The 15815-nt window shown below is 54.8% G+C and overlaps 1 protein-coding gene across 2 annotated transcripts in view; it reads left to right on the top strand.

Moving 5' to 3' along the window:
* Positions 1-15815, top strand: part of SH3PXD2A (SH3 and PX domains 2A) — a 232485-nt gene that overhangs the window by 199748 nt on the left and 16922 nt on the right. For both annotated transcript variants that reach the window (XM_077748467.1, XM_077748468.1), the window contains 2 exons: positions 11008-11121; positions 15367-15450. In XM_077748467.1, coding sequence (XP_077604593.1) covers positions 11008-11121; positions 15367-15450 — 198 coding nt within the window. The remainder of the gene's footprint in view (positions 1-11007; positions 11122-15366; positions 15451-15815) is intronic.

Here is a 15815-nt window from a genome sequence, read left to right as displayed (position 1 = left end):
TACAAGGATATGGCAGAGGCCCTGCATAGTGTGGAAACATCTGAGGTTGAGAAATGCTGATCCAAAGTCACTCTCTCCTGGCAAAGCCCTTGGTTAAGATCTTGTGCCCGAAAACTCTGTCAGCCTGAGTGCCCTGCCTTGCCCCTGCCATGTGGGCCCAGAGAGAGGGCGAGAGGGAGGCAACCCGGAGATGGGGCCTGAAACCACCTGTTTGCCCCCTTCTGGGGTGGGGTGCAGGGCACAGGGCAAGAAGCAGGGAGGGCAAGCCACGCCCATGACTCCTGAGAACAGAGTCTGATTTGTAGACACTGATGGAATGAAGAAGCAGCAGATAAGGGGGACAGTTTCCCTGGCTCATGTGTCATGTGGAAATTTGGGGGATAATAGAGCAGATGGCGTTGGTCGTCTTCTGCAAGGCAACCGACAGCTGGAGTCCTTTTTAAAGGGAGCTGTTTGGTTGCTGTCAGACCTGGGTGCCAAGGCCAGCACCGTGGGTAAGTCACCAGGTCAGGGGATTCCTAATGTAGCCTAAGATTTCACAGACCTGGAGACATGACTTCCTGAACATACAGCCCCCCAAACTCCAGGACGTGTCTCGTCCTCGCTGTCCAATAGGGACATCCCACACAACCTGATTGCCCAGAACACTCCCTGTTGGCACCTAATATTTTAGCAGAGTTATGAATAGCACCCTCCACTAACTCCAGAAAGTTTGCACAGTAAATTATAAGATCACTGTACTAAGCCATGTTCTGTGGTCTGTTCACCCCTTTTCATCTTGTCCCAGTTGATCTGTCATTATCTGTTCAAANGGCATAGCTTTCAGTAAATGAGGTGGTGCCGCCTGCTCAGCCCTCTGTCTTCGTCTCAGGACTGATTAAAACATTCAGTGGGACAGGCTCCCGGCAGAAACCCCTCTGGTTTGTAACCAGCAAATCATCACACCCTCTTTGAAAGTGGTCAGCTCTCGCCTTCTAATCGCTCAGTGTAGAAACACAGCCCCCAGGGAGCCCCAAGGCCCGGATGGCTCAGCTGTGACACATCCCAGACCCGCCGGGCTAGCGGCTCACTCGTTATCAGGATCCAGCGTGGTCTGGCCCCCTTCCTTCCTGTTGTGTCTTCTGCTCGGCACTGCCTTGGGAATGCTCAGAACCCCTTTCAGGCTCTCCTCGAGGAGTCCAATCAGGACCGGCCTTGAGCTTGCCCATCTCTGGGATTTACCCTCTTCCTTGGAAGTTGGCACTTCTGCCCGTGCTGTGTCCTCTGGCCATGCTTCTAAGTCCACATCTTCTAGGACTGCGGATGTGGGGGCCCAGCAGGCTCTCTGTCAAGTGCTCTCCTGATCTTTTCCCACTGCTAGGTAATGAGAGCTTGTGGAGGGCAGCCTCTCAGTGCTGCCCCCGTACCCGCCCTGGGTCCATTTGCCCACCACCCTCTCAGTCAACACTTTTCACTCTTCTTCCTGAGAGAAAATACCGAGCCGCAGCCAGGAGTCCAGCAGACCCCCACCCAGCTTATGCAGGTCTCATGGCACCACACCCTCGCTGTCTCTCTCCACTTAGCTCTTGCCTGGAACATCAGGGGAACGCCCCTTTTATTATCCTTAGCATTATTTCAGGCATTCACTTGGGAGGCTTTAACCTTCCTGATGTGATTCTCAGAAGCTCACACCTCCCTGTGACATTGAAGGGGAGTATCCCTCTCAAGTTCACCTGGCAAGATCCCCATCATGGGGCATCATGTGCATTACTGAGTTGGGCCACAAGTACTCCCATCACTGTGTCCTGTTCTGCCAATCAGTTTGCTGTCTTTCCTCCCCTCCCCTCCCCTCCGCTCCACTCCAGATTCGATCCAAGGTTCACTTCTTCCCTGGCTACTCAGTTTCTTCTCTGATGTTTGTGGTTCCTTCAGCAAGCACTGTAGCAACCACGGGCTGTCTGGGTCACCCTGCTCCGCTGTTCCTGGAAGGGCCTTGTGCCATCTTGTATTCTATACTTCACCTTGCCCCTCACCCCCATGCATGCCAGACGCAGAACCAGACCCAGCTTTCCATAGAGACCTGCCGACATGATCTCACAGTTGGGAGCTCCAGCCCAGAGCCTGCTTGGGATTCTCTCCCTCCTACTTTCTCTACCCCTCCCCTGCTCTCATGCACATGCATGCTCACTCTCCCTAAATAAATAAGTAAATAAAGTTAAAAAAAAAAAAAAAAAAAAGACCTGCTAAGGTCAGAACCAAGTGACAGTGACATCAAGAGACTCTCTTCTTGAGACTCCAGACCCTGCCTCCCTGCACAGCCCTAGCACTAGCCATTGAGGGGCACTGAGGTCGTGATTCCTTCCTTAAAAAATCCCTGTGTCTTACACTTCAGCTTTAACAATAGCTCTTTGGGAAGCCTTGCTGGGAACCAGGCACTACCCTGAACTCTTCTTGTGGGTTAATTCCTATACTCCCTATAACACGGGGAGATAGAAGTACTACTATAGGTCCATTTTACAGAGGAGGAAATTGAGGCAGTTGCCCAAATTCAAATAGCTAGTTAGTAGGAGAGCTGGGATTGAAACCCAGGCAACCTGGCTCTAGAGCCCTTGCTGAAAACCGTGATTCTTACCTGCCTATCGTTTTCATCCTGTGCCCCCTCTGTGCCTGTGAATGTTCAGTGGTCAGGGTTTCCCCTGGGTGCCTCAGCCATAGCCTCAACCTTCTGGGCCCATCCAGTGAGGTGAGCAGACTGCACCCGGGTTGGGGGAGGGGTGGCAACAGCCCAGTTCTCGCTGTCTTCCTGCCATGGCCTCCACAGAGCCTTCCAAACTGACGTAGCAGCCTGTGCTAATGGTCTTGGAATCCAGGCCTCAGGCACCCAGGGAAGGTTCTGGGGCCCTGGTGGCCTGAAAGCCCCCATCTGGGGGAAGGTGAGGCTGTGGGCAGCAGAGCAGCGATAGGTGCCAGAGGTGGAGCAAGAAGAATGGGTTGGGCAGGAAGGCAGGGGGTGCACTGGGAAAGACTAGGGGAGCCCCTACCCGCTCCTGTTTGCTTTGGACCGAGGAGGCCGCGTGCTGGGAGCTGGAGTGTGTCTTGGCAAGAGGCCTCAGTGACAGAGCTTTCTGACCAGGGGAGGCCTGGCTGAGGGTGGGCCGCCTTTCGTTGTTCTTAAAGGCACAGCATGATTAGGGGAAGCCAGCCTTTCCAGTGTCCCTGGTCCCTCTCAGGTAGAAACCTCACATCTGCCCCAGGGTCAGGGAAAGGGATCCAGGGCAGAAGTAGCCCCTTAGGGCCCAACTTTGTGCCAGGTGAGGTGCGGCCAGGTGGGCGGTGTGGTCATAAGTGCCTGGCCAGGCTCCCTTCGGCCCCCTTCCCCTTCTCAGGACTCCACCCCCGCCCCCTCCCAGCTTCAGGACTTCACAGATCCTCACTCCCCTCCCCTCCTCCAACCACTGCAAGAGAGGAACACAGAAATGCTTGAACAAAGGGTCCAGAGTCTGAGGCAGGTGTTTGAAGCCTGGGACTGTGCCTCTGCCATTCCTGGCTCCATCCCCCCATGCTTCTCCACTTGGACACCCATACCCTTTTCTTAGGTCTAGGCGTACATTAGCACTCCAGAGGTGCTCGGCCCTGCCTTAACTGGTCTCAGACCACACGAAGGACCTGGAGGAAAGAAGAAGAAAAAGGCAAGGCCTGGAAGTAACCTAAAGGCTGCTGGGCTCTCCCAGACTCCAAACTCTGAATCTCTTCCTGCCTGTTCCCCATGAGTATGTGCCCAGGACTGCTGGGTTGGAGTCTGGCCCCTCCTGCTCGCCTCAGCACCAGGGCTGTACTTGGGCCCATTGTGTGTGCAGTGCAGGGGGGAGGTGGGAAAGAGAGCCTGAGGCCTGCTTATGTGTCCTCTACAGTGTCCCCAGGCCTGGAATGCACTGCACGTACCAGGTGCTCAGAAGGCACTTGGTCATGGAGGACACCGTGTGTCCCTGATGTCAAGCAGCCCTGTGGGCAGCTCATGTTGTCCTGGTATGATGAGGGCCTAGGCAGCCCAGCAACCTGTTCCAGGTCACCAGCTAGGATATGGCAAAGCCAGGATCCAAACTGAGGTCTTGGGAGAGGCACTAAGAAGTGCGTGTGGGCAGAATCCTGGGGTGGGCAGGGTCATGGGGATGGAGGAGTCAGGGAAGGCCTCATGGAGGACTATACCTTGAAGAACGGAGTGGGGGAACTTCAGAGGGAGAGGAAGTAGCAGGGTCCCCCTCACCCACCAGCTGTTTTGTCCTAGGCTGAGCTGTGACCTCAGAAGACTTTTTATTAACATTCTAATTGTGTGCAGCTGGCCTCCTCTAGCCCTAATGAGCTCATTATCCTCTCTCATTAAGGAGGCTTTTGTGGCCTGGTCACCCCAGGGACAACAGTGGCCTGAGAGTGCCCGTCACTTCCTGCTGCCTTTGGCCAGGCTCAGCCCCCTCCTGGAGATGCTAAGGCCCCCATCCTCATCTTCTGTCTGTCCCCCCACTCTGTCCCTCTGTGTGTCTCAGTTTCCTCTCCACCCTTTCCATCCTTCCCGCAATGCCAGCATTGCCCAGCCCCAGTTAGAGTGCCTTTTAGAGGGCTTTGAAATTGGCCCAACAGCCAAAGATTACACTTGGCCTGAAAAAAGGGAGGGTCTGGCTTCTGGGCTTAAGCTTTTCCCTCTTGGGGCTGGTGACCCCTTCCCCACCTAGGATGCGTGGTCCCCCTTCCTGCCCTGAGCTGGAGGTCCTGACCAGGGTGCCCCCACTTAGCCCCCGGACCATTGCGGAGCGGGTTCTTACTGAGGCCCACAAGCAGGGTTGGCTGCTGTGACAAGTGCCAATGCTGTTCTTTCTGGGCCTTTGCCTCCTGCAGAGGGCTTTTGGCCAGCCTGGCTGAATTACATTCTTCTGGTGCTGTGGAGATGTAGTCCTCACAGAAGGAGCCACCAGGCCCAGGCAGCATTCAGTGGACTGGCCACCTAGGGATTCTCCCAGACGTCTTCTCCGTCTTCACCTGCAGCCCCCAGAACGAAGGTTTCTCCTGCACATCCAGCATGTGTGGGCTCCTTTCTCAGGGCCCCTCTGCAGTGGTTTGCAGCTTCCCACTCCAAACAGCGGGCTTGGTGGCTGCTGTCCTGCCCCCTGCCAGGGCGGCATCCCAGCTTGGAGGCATGTAGAGTAGGAAGATGTGCTGGAGCGTGGCCGCCAGTGGTATGCTCAGGGGTCTCCTAGCCAGCCCAGGCCCCTTGAGTTTTCCCCACCATTTCCTGTTTCACCAAGTTCTCTGCCCCCCACCCCCCCCCCTTCCCCTCCTAAAAAAGAGCTTGCTTCCTTCTGCCTAGAAACAGGGCTGACTTCTCAGGAATAGGCCAGGTCTGGCAGCCGATCAGGACAGCCGTCCCCATCTGAGCACAGCTGTGGCCACTTTGTCAGTGCAGCAAGAAGTCCTTTAATAAAACCTCACTACATTTTCTCTCCCGAGAATGAAGGCTGAGAGGAAGGCTAACCGAGGCCAGCTTGGAGGTTGGACGCATCTTCCTAGGGACATGAAAAATGCAGAGGTAACTCAGACTGGTCCTTGAGCATCTGTGAGTGCTGGCCACCTAACCTCTCCCACATATTCGTTCCTCAGTAAAGCTCGTAGCTTCCGCTTACTGGGCACCTACTGTGCCAGAGCCTGTGCGTTGTTCCTTATCTTACCCATCCTCACACTAGCCTGCAAGACTGACTTTACAGCTTAAGTCCCTTCCCTGAGGCCACAGAGTGTGGAAGTGGCCGAGATGGGATTCAAAGTCAGATGTTTGGCTCCAGCACTTAGGCTCTGTACCTGTGTTTCCCCATCTGCCTGGCTGTTTGCTGCAAGCTCAGTTCTGCCCTAGAGACCAGGCAAATGTGGTACTTAAAGTCTCAACAAGTGCACGAACAGCTGTGAACTGTGGGGTCGATGCTCTGGACGCTTCTGGGATTTGGAGATCAGTTGGGGAGGACTTGCAGAGACACTAGGACAGGAGACAGGAAGCTGTAGGAATCTGTCCTGGGAGACCGTGTGAGCTGAAGGACAGGAGCCAGACTGAAGATAACCCCAACACATGTAAGACAAGGCGGGAAACTGCCCACAGACATCTCCCTTCTGACCCTATTTCCCATCATGCTTGCTATCACAAATGGCATTAGCTAAGGAAAGAGCAAGCCGTGTTGTGCAACATGGCTCCTTGCTTCCCCCCGGAACCCTTGAAGGTCGTCCCCAAACTCCGCAGATTGCATGGGGACACACACACACACATCCAGGTCCATTTACCAAGCTAGATTGAGGATCTCCTGATATACTCTGCGGGCAAAGACACGACCTGGCCACCCGTGGGTGCTGACTGTGTTCACCAAGGTGAATGCCAAACAGTCACCATCATGTTGGCAACACCTCAAGGTTTTGACCCTCCTACTCTGTGCTAGGCCCTAAGCTAAGCTACTTATACCTCATTTATGCGCTTCAACAAGAATGCCTCAATTATCGAGGTAAGCTGGATTAATGACTCCCTTATCAGGGAGAGGAGACTGAGGCTCAGAAAGGTTTACTAATTTGTCAAAGATCACACAGCTAGGAAGCAGCAAACCAGGACCTGAATTTGAGTCTTTCTGACCCTATATCCCTAAACATTACCCTCTACTTCCAGAGGACCCTCAGCTGTACACATAGACATTGAAGCGCACACAGCCCTGCACCATGGTATCCGTGTGCAGAGCACATACTGAGCAATATGGACGTACAGGTACATGTGTGACGTAGTGGCGTTTGGGAATACATGTTCTCAAGGAGTCACCTCTCCCCTTGTGCAGACAACAGATAAATTCCTTTTATCCACTTGTGTGGTAGTTAAGAATATGGTTCCTGGAGCCTGCGCTTGAGGTCACCTCTGTGTCTTCCTAATTGTGATCTATATTTGCCTCCTTTTCCTCATCTGTAAAGTGTGGATGATGATGACAGTAACACTTCACAAGATTCTTGAAGATTAAATAACGTATGTAAAGTTAGGACCTGACCATAATCATCATCACGTATATCAGATGTACACACATCTTTGTTCCGTGTGCACATGCACCCACACAGATGTGTACATGGCCCTATCCCACCTCCCATGCACTCAGAAATACAAAGCCTTGTCCATACCTACCCCCACTTGCAGCCCACACACTCAGCCTCTGCAGAAAAGAGGATACCTTGGGCACTGGAGGTGAGCCTGGGAGCCCCACAGGGCTGGCTGATGACAGCCCTCTTGGCAAGCTGGGCTACCCCCCAGGGGTTCAGGCTCTAATTGCTCCTTGGTGGAGCAGCAGGAGCCCCGGTTACAGCAACTGACGTCTGAGGTGCTGGTATCTGGGAGAGGTTGTCAGCAGCTGTGGGTGGGCTCAGGTCCAGGGAGCCTCCCCCGGAGACCCAACTGTGCGCCTCGTGCCAGGAATCCCGGGAGGTCTGCATGGAACTGGGCATCCATGCTCACCTGGGCAGTGTTTGAGCCTGTCCTTTGTTCAGTGGAGGTGCCCACGGCCTCGCCAGCAACAGGCTCTTCTCTGCAGGTCCTGAGGCCGGAGGGACGTGAGACTGGGAGCCACTCAGCCTAGCTCTGCACATTTCTGGGCTGGAGTGGAACTCAGGCCAGTGTTCCCAGCAAAATTGGCAGGGACCCTAGCTCCTGGAGAAAATGAGAGCGCAGGATGTACACAGGATCCCAAAGGGTGAAATAAGGGTAGGGGAGACAATACCACCAGCAAAAAAGAGACCTGAGCCCTGGGATTCTGAGGGCCTTGGATCCAAGGGGAAAGGCCCATGCAGGGGCTGGTCCCCAATATGGCCATAGGGGGAGAGGGAGAGAACAGGAGATCCATCCGCAGGCTGATGGACTCACTTCACACCAGATGAATACAAGACAGGCTTGGATGAGACTGATGAAGAAAATCTCCCCCTCCCCCAACCCTAGCCCTCCCAGTATCCACAGAGGGGCTTACCTCCTTTGCCTCTCCTGAGGATGACTTTGGAGCCCAAATTCCAGAAATAGAAGGCTTAGAAGACAGTGACCCTGGCCATCCAGGAGACCACCAAGTTGCCTGCTTTTCTAGGAAGTCATAGACTCACACAAAGGAATGAGGGGATATTCTCCCAGTGGGGACAGAAGTGATTGTTTCAGAGGCTGGGGTTGTCAGTGGCACACCTTGGTATAGAAAAGGGCTGGGAGGGGTTGGGCATGGAGGGGTCTTAGCAAACCCTCACCAAGACACATGCTTCCAAGCTCCACTGTTCCTCTGGGCACATCCCCATGTTTTCCCAATGACTGTAAAATCCCTGGCTCCAGCCCAGGCCCATCCTGGGGAAATCCTTTCCTGGGAAGCAGAGCTCCCTTTTAAGGGAAAGCCTTTAGGATACTTCCTGGGATTTGGCTTGGCTTTGGGGGGTGGTCAGGTTGCTGAGGGTCTTGAGGTATGGGAGCCAAAACCTGTGTATTTTTGGCCTTGGGGCTTGGACCTGGGGATCATGTGAGAGCCTTGGCCTTCAAGACCCTCGCAGAAGTGACTCCAAATTGAGAATTATGGTGACTGTTCTTTAAGGCTCTTGGAGGTTATCTCGGTGAGCGGGAATTTGGGAGTGGTGCTGCTTACCCAGAGTGGCTTGGAAGGCTCTGTCCTTACCTGCTGAGGTCTGTGGTGGCAGGTGGTCAGTGGACTTGAGCTTCATCTCCAGACTTGACTCACGATGGTAGACATTCAGTCATGAACTTTGGTGGTTGCTGAGTAGGTATGGCATTAGTGAGGACAGTCAGTGACTGAAACCCACCCCGGGTTGGTTAAACAGCACATAAGGTCACTGGCTCACTTATTAGTCTGACAGGTGGCCTAACTTTAGCATACCTGGAACCCAGGTATGAAGTCTGGGACTTTCTCCAGCTCTCAACTTTGCTGCTGATTTAGTGACTTAACTCTCAGGCCATCTCTTCCCATATACCCTTGTGGTCCCTGGTTTACATGGTACTTAGTGTTCAGATCACCCAAGTACCCCTGTCAGTTCTAGAGAAAGCCCCAGAACCGTTACAGTGTCCAGGGAGATAACAAATCAGTCAGAAAATGATTGACCAGGTGTGCCCACCACTGTGGTCAAGGAGGCAGAACCACCTTGATGGTGGAAATCCCCATGAGATGGGAGTCTTGTTCCATGCCCTCCAGCCAGACTCTGGAAGAACATCCAGGGACAGTGCTTCTTGGCAGAGACTACTGGGGTTCCAGAGAGTGCTCCCCCAGAAGCTGAGAGAAGGGGAAAAGACCCCTGCATGTCCATGCCTTCTGGCTTCTTTGGGGCCTCCACCAGCCACAGTCTTGGAAGCAACCATACCACAATGGCCGGGGCTTCTGGGAGGATGGCATTGCTGCTCCAGGGAGCCTGCTCAGTGGCCCAGAAGGTGCAAGTGGCTGTGGGCGTGGTGGCTCACTCCATCCCACTCCGGGGAAAGACAGACTCTGGCAGAGGGAGGGAAGGCATCCAACCTGGGTTCTGGAGGGATGACAGTGACCCAACTAAGGAAGGCCCTTGAACCAAATAGCTCAAGGAGATTCCCCGGAGATTCCTCATCCAAGGCTTTTTCCTGTTTGTTGCAACTGGTTTTTTTGTTTGTTTGTTTGTTTTGTTTTTTAAGAGTAGTTTTAGACCTACAGCAAAATTGAACTGAAGATACAGAGGTTTCGCACATGCTTCCCTCACACAGCCAACCCCATCAGAGTGGTACAGATGTGGATGAACCTGCACGGACACATCCTAATCCCTCAGAGCCATGGTTTATAGTAGGGTTCACACTTGGTGCCCTGTGGATGAGCGCGTAATGACACGCATCCATCATTATGGTGCCATACAGATGTCACCATGTGTCATGGGCTTCGCAGAGCTGCAGGCAGAGTGCTGTGGAACTCTGGAGAGGGTGGGGTGCAGTGGACATTCGAGACTAGATCACAGGCTGTTTGCTATCCTAGGCCCGTCACACGGGGCAATGGAGACCTTGTGGAAGACCTGGGAGGTAGCTCTGGGTGCCGATGTCCTATGCTGTGGTAGCATGGTTTTCCTTTGTCCCTCTCCATGATCACAGCAGCTCTCAGCAGCCCCCTCCACCTGGGAGCACCTGGGAGGCTCCCACTGTCCCCCCCCCTACTCGGACAGCTGCTCCCTGTTGTGGGCAGTGACAGGGCCTCAGTGCTACCCAGGGAGAAGCGCTGGGTCTCTTGACAGGGAACAGTCCATATTTGGAAATGGTGAGCTCTGTCATAGACAAAAAAGGGAATCAGTGCCATATTGCTTTGGGGGTAGAGAGGGATCGGAATGGGAGGGGGGCAAAGACAAGGTTGTGTGAAGCGTATCTTCTGAGATAGGACTGATGGAGTTAGTGGAGTCCTAAGACCCAGGTGCTCAGAGTACTTGGCTCAGTCAACGTTTGTTTAAATGATAAATGAATGAACCAACGAACGAGAAAGACTCTTATCATTTGGCCGTGACTGCCAAGGGTTGCTCAAGGGTGTGGTGCCCACTTAGTATGATTGACGTGTCAATACACTTCAAGGCAGCCGTGAGTAGCACAAATGTGCAAACCCATGGACCCGTGACGGAGCCAGTGACCATCAGAAGGTGTCTGTGAGGCATTTATCTCTGAATACCTTTGAAAGCAGAGAGCAGCCAAACTCCCAGCCACAGAGCTTCCTTGGCCTTTCCCACAAGGCAGCTTCACACATTTGACATATCCTTATTTTACTTTTACTGTTAAATGTTTTCATCAAGCATTTGTGGAAGTAGGGATCACCGTCCCTTGGGCCCTCCTCTTGGAATGTGTGGTTTCTGCTTAGTGAGGGACAGGCCTCTCAAGGCTGGACTCAAGCCAGGTGTTTGCCTGGTGCCCAGGCTGTCTGGCTCTCTGCCCTGCCCCCACTGCCGCCACCCAATCCCACTGGGCCCTAATGACTGCGTTCTCTCTTGTCCCTTCTGCAGGCTGGTGGTTTGTGAGCACCTCGGAGGAGCAGGGCTGGGTCCCGGCCACCTACCTGGAGGCCCAGAATGGTACTCGGGATGACTCAGACATCAACACCTCCAAGACTGGGGAAGGTAAGGGCCTGCAGGTTCAGGGGGCGGGGCAAATAATGAGGCACATGCAAGGTGTGGGCTGCCTCCAAATCCTCAGAGATTGGTACCCACTCCATTCCTGGCGCTTGGAGTGAACTCATTTCCCACTCTTCTTCCTAAATTCATCAAAACCCCTAAAGTGAGTTGGGCCATGTGCCAGCCCTTGGGACCCCATCTCACTGAAGCGAGCCCATGAGCTTACCTTTTCCAGGTTTGCCCCTGTTGGCCCTGCATGGGGCTCATATTAGAGGGGAAATTTCCCTGGAGTGTGAATCTCTGACTTTGGCAACTTTGGGGCAGAGACTGGCAAGAATAGTCTTAGGACTGAACTCCAAAGCTCTCTTTCCCTGTAGAAGCCCTTGGTTCCCGTGGGGGACCCCACAGAGACCCACCTTTGCCTCCCCGACCCCACAGTGTGCTCTCTGCCACAGGGATGACCCCAGCAGGCTGTGTGCACACAACTTTTGCTGTGTATGCCTGTTCATAGGCCTCTGCTCTGGCTATCTGTTATCCTGGCCAACAGTTCAGACACAGAGAACAAGCCTTTGAGTCATTTCTCAGTGTAGCAGGAACCACAAGGTGGCCCTTACACCACTAGCCCCTCTGATTAGCCCTGGCCTCGTGAAGTTTTTCTGGGGTTTTCTCCCTGCATTTCAGAGAGCCTGCCCCTCCCCCCACCCCAGGCCAGCACTGATCTGTTCCGCCTGTCTGTGGACTTAGGTATTCTCCAGAGCAGGCTGCCTGAGCCCAGTGATTCCGAGCCACCCCCAATTCCTGGCTGCTCTGCTCCTAAGAACTTCCAAACCCCCTGTGTCCTGGCAACGGGAGTGCTTGCCCTAATGGTCAGTGAGGATGGTCCAAATGGGCACAACTGACAGCCAGGGGGATGGAGTCCTGCCACCCGGGGCTCAGGCCACCTCCAGGCCTGCCCACCACATACACACCCTCCATTCCATGCTGCCCGGGCCAAAATAAGCAGTCTGCCAAGCAAGCACCAGCTCCTTATTCATCCTTGCCCCAAATGTCAGTTCCTCGGCAGGCGGTTGGAGCCCCACCCTTCCTCCCATGTAAATGCTTTATTTCAGTCCCCTGACCAGTGCTGCAGCCCCTGCGGTGCATGTCTACCTTGTGACAGGTTTCCAGGGATGAGGCTCCATCGGGAAGGGCTTGCAGGTTCAGGCTGGGCACCCAGTCCTTCTTGGCTACTCCTTGAACCCTGGGGCTGAGCCCGCGCCCAGTCTCATCGCCAGTTTCATTGCACCTCTGCAGTGGTGGAGGGATTTAGCCCCCGAGCTGGCTCTGCTGTAGTGTATCTGCAGTCACCAGGCCTTGCCTCCTACCCAGTTCCACATTCTGGGGTCATCCCAGAAACAGCAATCCCTAGAGTGTCTAGTGAAGTGTTATTCCCTCCCAGATGTTGGCCCTGGTACTTTAAGAGCCTTCGCCACCACCCTAGGAGGCCCTGATATAATCCCCTTTTTCCAGATGCAGGAACTGAGCCTTCAAGACATTTAGCTACATGCTTGTCCTTGTCAGGCTTGAGCCTCGGTCAGTCTCCTTTGCTGGTGGTCTTGACCACTGCGCCCTCTGCCCACGCATGACGCATTGTGCTCGTCAGCAGTTCTGAGAGGGTGTGTGTGAGTCCCACCTGAAAAGGCGATGCCAGGACTGTCAGCACAGATGTCAGGAGATGGAGGACAGACACTAAATAGGCAGGGAAGGTCCTAGGGCCGGAAGGAGCCAGGGAGTTGTGTGCACACACGCAGCAGCCTGGTTTGAAGAGAGAGCAGGTGCTTTGCACAAAACAAGCAGGGGCAGGTTGTAGAGGGTTTTGACCTTGACGGAATAAGGATCAGCGGGGCAGCCAGTGCAGACTCTGCATTCAGAAGTGTTTGTGTGTGCGTGCATGTGCGTTCAGGGTGACCATCTTTCAGATAGATGCCTTAGCATCCTTTTGATAGAACCTGTGTGCCAGGACCCCTGGCAACATTTGGACAGCAGTGAACTTCATCATCACATCTTGGGCATCTCTGCCCAGCTCAACAGGAGAGCTCAGGGCTCAGCACCCCAGCCCAGGGCCCCAGTATCTGTGGTGTGTCCGCCAGTCTCTCTGTACGCACGGCCATGTGACTGAGACACTTAGCCCACCCTGGTCCCCTCTACTCCAGGCCTATTGCCATTCCATTATAGGTCTCTAAGCCCTTGGACAGAAACCTAGAAGCCTTCATCCCATTAAATCTTCCCTAACAACTCGTTTCATTGCTTTGGGGGGAAAAAAAGACAGTTGGCTGTTTGGGTTTATTTCTGTTATTAGGCATTCTGGCATATGCTCGCATCCTAAAATGTTAGTAGTAGGAGGTAGGAGGGCTGGGGTGGAGGTTGAAGACCCTCTTACCCACTGATGATGATGAGGGCCAAGCCCAACCCGGGAAAAGTGCTTTAGTGAACCATTGGGTCCGTTGCCTCTCAGAGGTAGTAGGGACATGGAGGCCCATAGAGGTGTCACCTCCACAGAGCCCTCAGTTCAGGGCAGAGCCAACACCAGAATCTGAGTCTCTGCCTGTGCCCCCATACCCTGCAGCCACTGACGCTGACCTGCCTCCCTCCCTAGTGGGTTCGCATTGGCACCAGCCTCTTACGTGGGCTTCCCCGTCGTTTGCAGGCTAAGGGGTGCAGGGCCAAGGGGGAGGAACATCAGAGGGCCTAGAGTCTGGGCTACATTCATGTGTTGCCCTGACACTTCGGTGTGTGACTCCAAGGGTTTCTTAACGTTCCCATGCCTCTGGTGTCCTGTTTCTAACGTGGAGATAGTGCTGAAGGTACAGGGCTTTTGTGAGGCTTCAGCAAGATGGCCCTGTGCATGGTTTCAAGTGGGGAAGTAACACTCACTGCTCAGGTGGCCCCCGGCCTGAGCATCTCTGAGGCTTCCTCTGCCCACAGGGAGGCCACTGAACAACCTGCCAGGGAGGTCAGCTGTCAGGGCCCTTCCCTGTCTGGCCTCACACAGGAGCTCGTTTCTTTTCCCTGTAGCCCGTTCAGTCCCTTGTCTCCTCTCAGGCCAGCGCAGATGTCAACCCCAATGACATGATGAAACAGGCTTAGCGAAGGACAGAGCATGCCTGCCCCTAGGCGACCCAGGAACCTGGCAGTGAGGCCTCAACTGAATCCATACCTCCAACCTTTTGTCCAGGCCTCCTGCTTCTGAGAAGCAGCTCAAACAAGTCCCCATTCCTGCCTCGAGAAAAGCAAATTCTTCCTCAGAGGCTTTGTTGGGGTTTGGCTCAGGTGTGTCTGGACTGTTTTCCTTTGACTCTGCCAACCTGTTGCCCCCAGACTTGAGCAGTCTGACACCCAGCTTCTGCAGGGGGCCACTTGGTGCCCTGCAGCCCTGGCCAAGCGTCTGGCATCCCATAGGAAGGCAGAGGGCTTTGGGGGCCGGGCAATAGCAGCCAGGGGGGGTGGGCTGGACGAAAGGGGTCTGCAGCATGGAGAAGCTGGGCGGCAGGTGCCCTGTTGCCAGAAATCTGTTGGGTGGTGTGCAGCGAAGGAGCAGAACCAAGGCCTGGGGCATCCATCCCCGTGTGCACTTCACTCCACAATGTTTCCTAGTGCTCGGCCGCCTGTCCGGCCCTGTGCTAGGCCCCGGGAAGGGCTGAGAGAGCGAAGACAGGTACCCCCAAGATGGTAGGAACTGGGAGCCCCATGACAAAGGACCCCTACGTCTCTCCTGATGCATACAGTGCCTGGCTCGTGGCCTTAGGCTCACAAGCAGGACATGGTGAGTGAGCGGGTAGCCAACAGATGGGTGGTGTGGTGGTGGGCCCCATACCCTCCTGGGAACCGTCACTGCCCAGCCATGGTGGAAGCAGCAATCTTTCCCTGGGGCTGCCTGGGAGGGCCATTCTTTGTGCCAGCCTGGGACCCAGGACCCTCTTCAGATGCTAGCATTCTAAGTTCTTAGCCCCTCTGGGTCTTAGGGGTATAACTCACATGGTTTGGCTTTGGTGGAGTTTGCCCCGTGTCGCTGGGCAGATCTATCTCCCCCACCACCACCCCCCGGCCAGCAGATGCATGCTGCTGGGCCTTGGCCCTGGCAATGATGCCCTGGGAGTGTGAACCTTCCCTCCCAGAACCGCCCCCCCCTCCGCCTCCTCCCATCTCATCCTCATCTCCATTCTCTCCGCCGGTTCCGTCGGCCGCGTGTTCCATTGCCATCTCCCACACCAGTGTCCAAGAGACGCAAGGCCCATCTGCGGCGTCTGGATCGCCGGTGGACCCTGGGCGGGATGGTCAACAGGCAGCACAGCCGAGGTGACTGGGAGCCGGCTTCTCCTGACCCGCAGCTGCCGCGCCTCCCCCTCTCTCTCTCCTCACTGGCTAACACCTCCCCTCCTCTCTGAGCTCTGCTCCTCTCTGCCACTTAGCCTCCTCACCCAGATTCAACAGCCAGACTTTCTCTCACCATCTGCAGCTGGGGGGCATCGGGGAGGAGGTCAAAGGGGGCTACCTGGGAACTGGGATCATTCGGAATTGGGGGCGGCTCTGGCTTCTGCCACCATCCTGGGGGTGGGGTCATGGGACTCAGGATGTGATTGTGGGGGCAGCTGGACTAAGAAAGGCCACATTTGCCCTGGAAGCTGCAGATGAGGAGAACTGGGCGGGGGGGGGGGGGGATT

This window comes from Crocuta crocuta, unplaced genomic scaffold (genome assembly GCF_008692635.1).
Source record: "Crocuta crocuta isolate KB4526 unplaced genomic scaffold, BGI_CrCroc_1.0 scaffold619, whole genome shotgun sequence".
Classification (NCBI taxonomy): domain Eukaryota; kingdom Metazoa; phylum Chordata; class Mammalia; order Carnivora; family Hyaenidae; genus Crocuta; species Crocuta crocuta.
The sequence above is the reverse complement of the archived record's forward strand: the minus strand, read 5'-3'. Positions and strand labels throughout refer to the sequence as shown.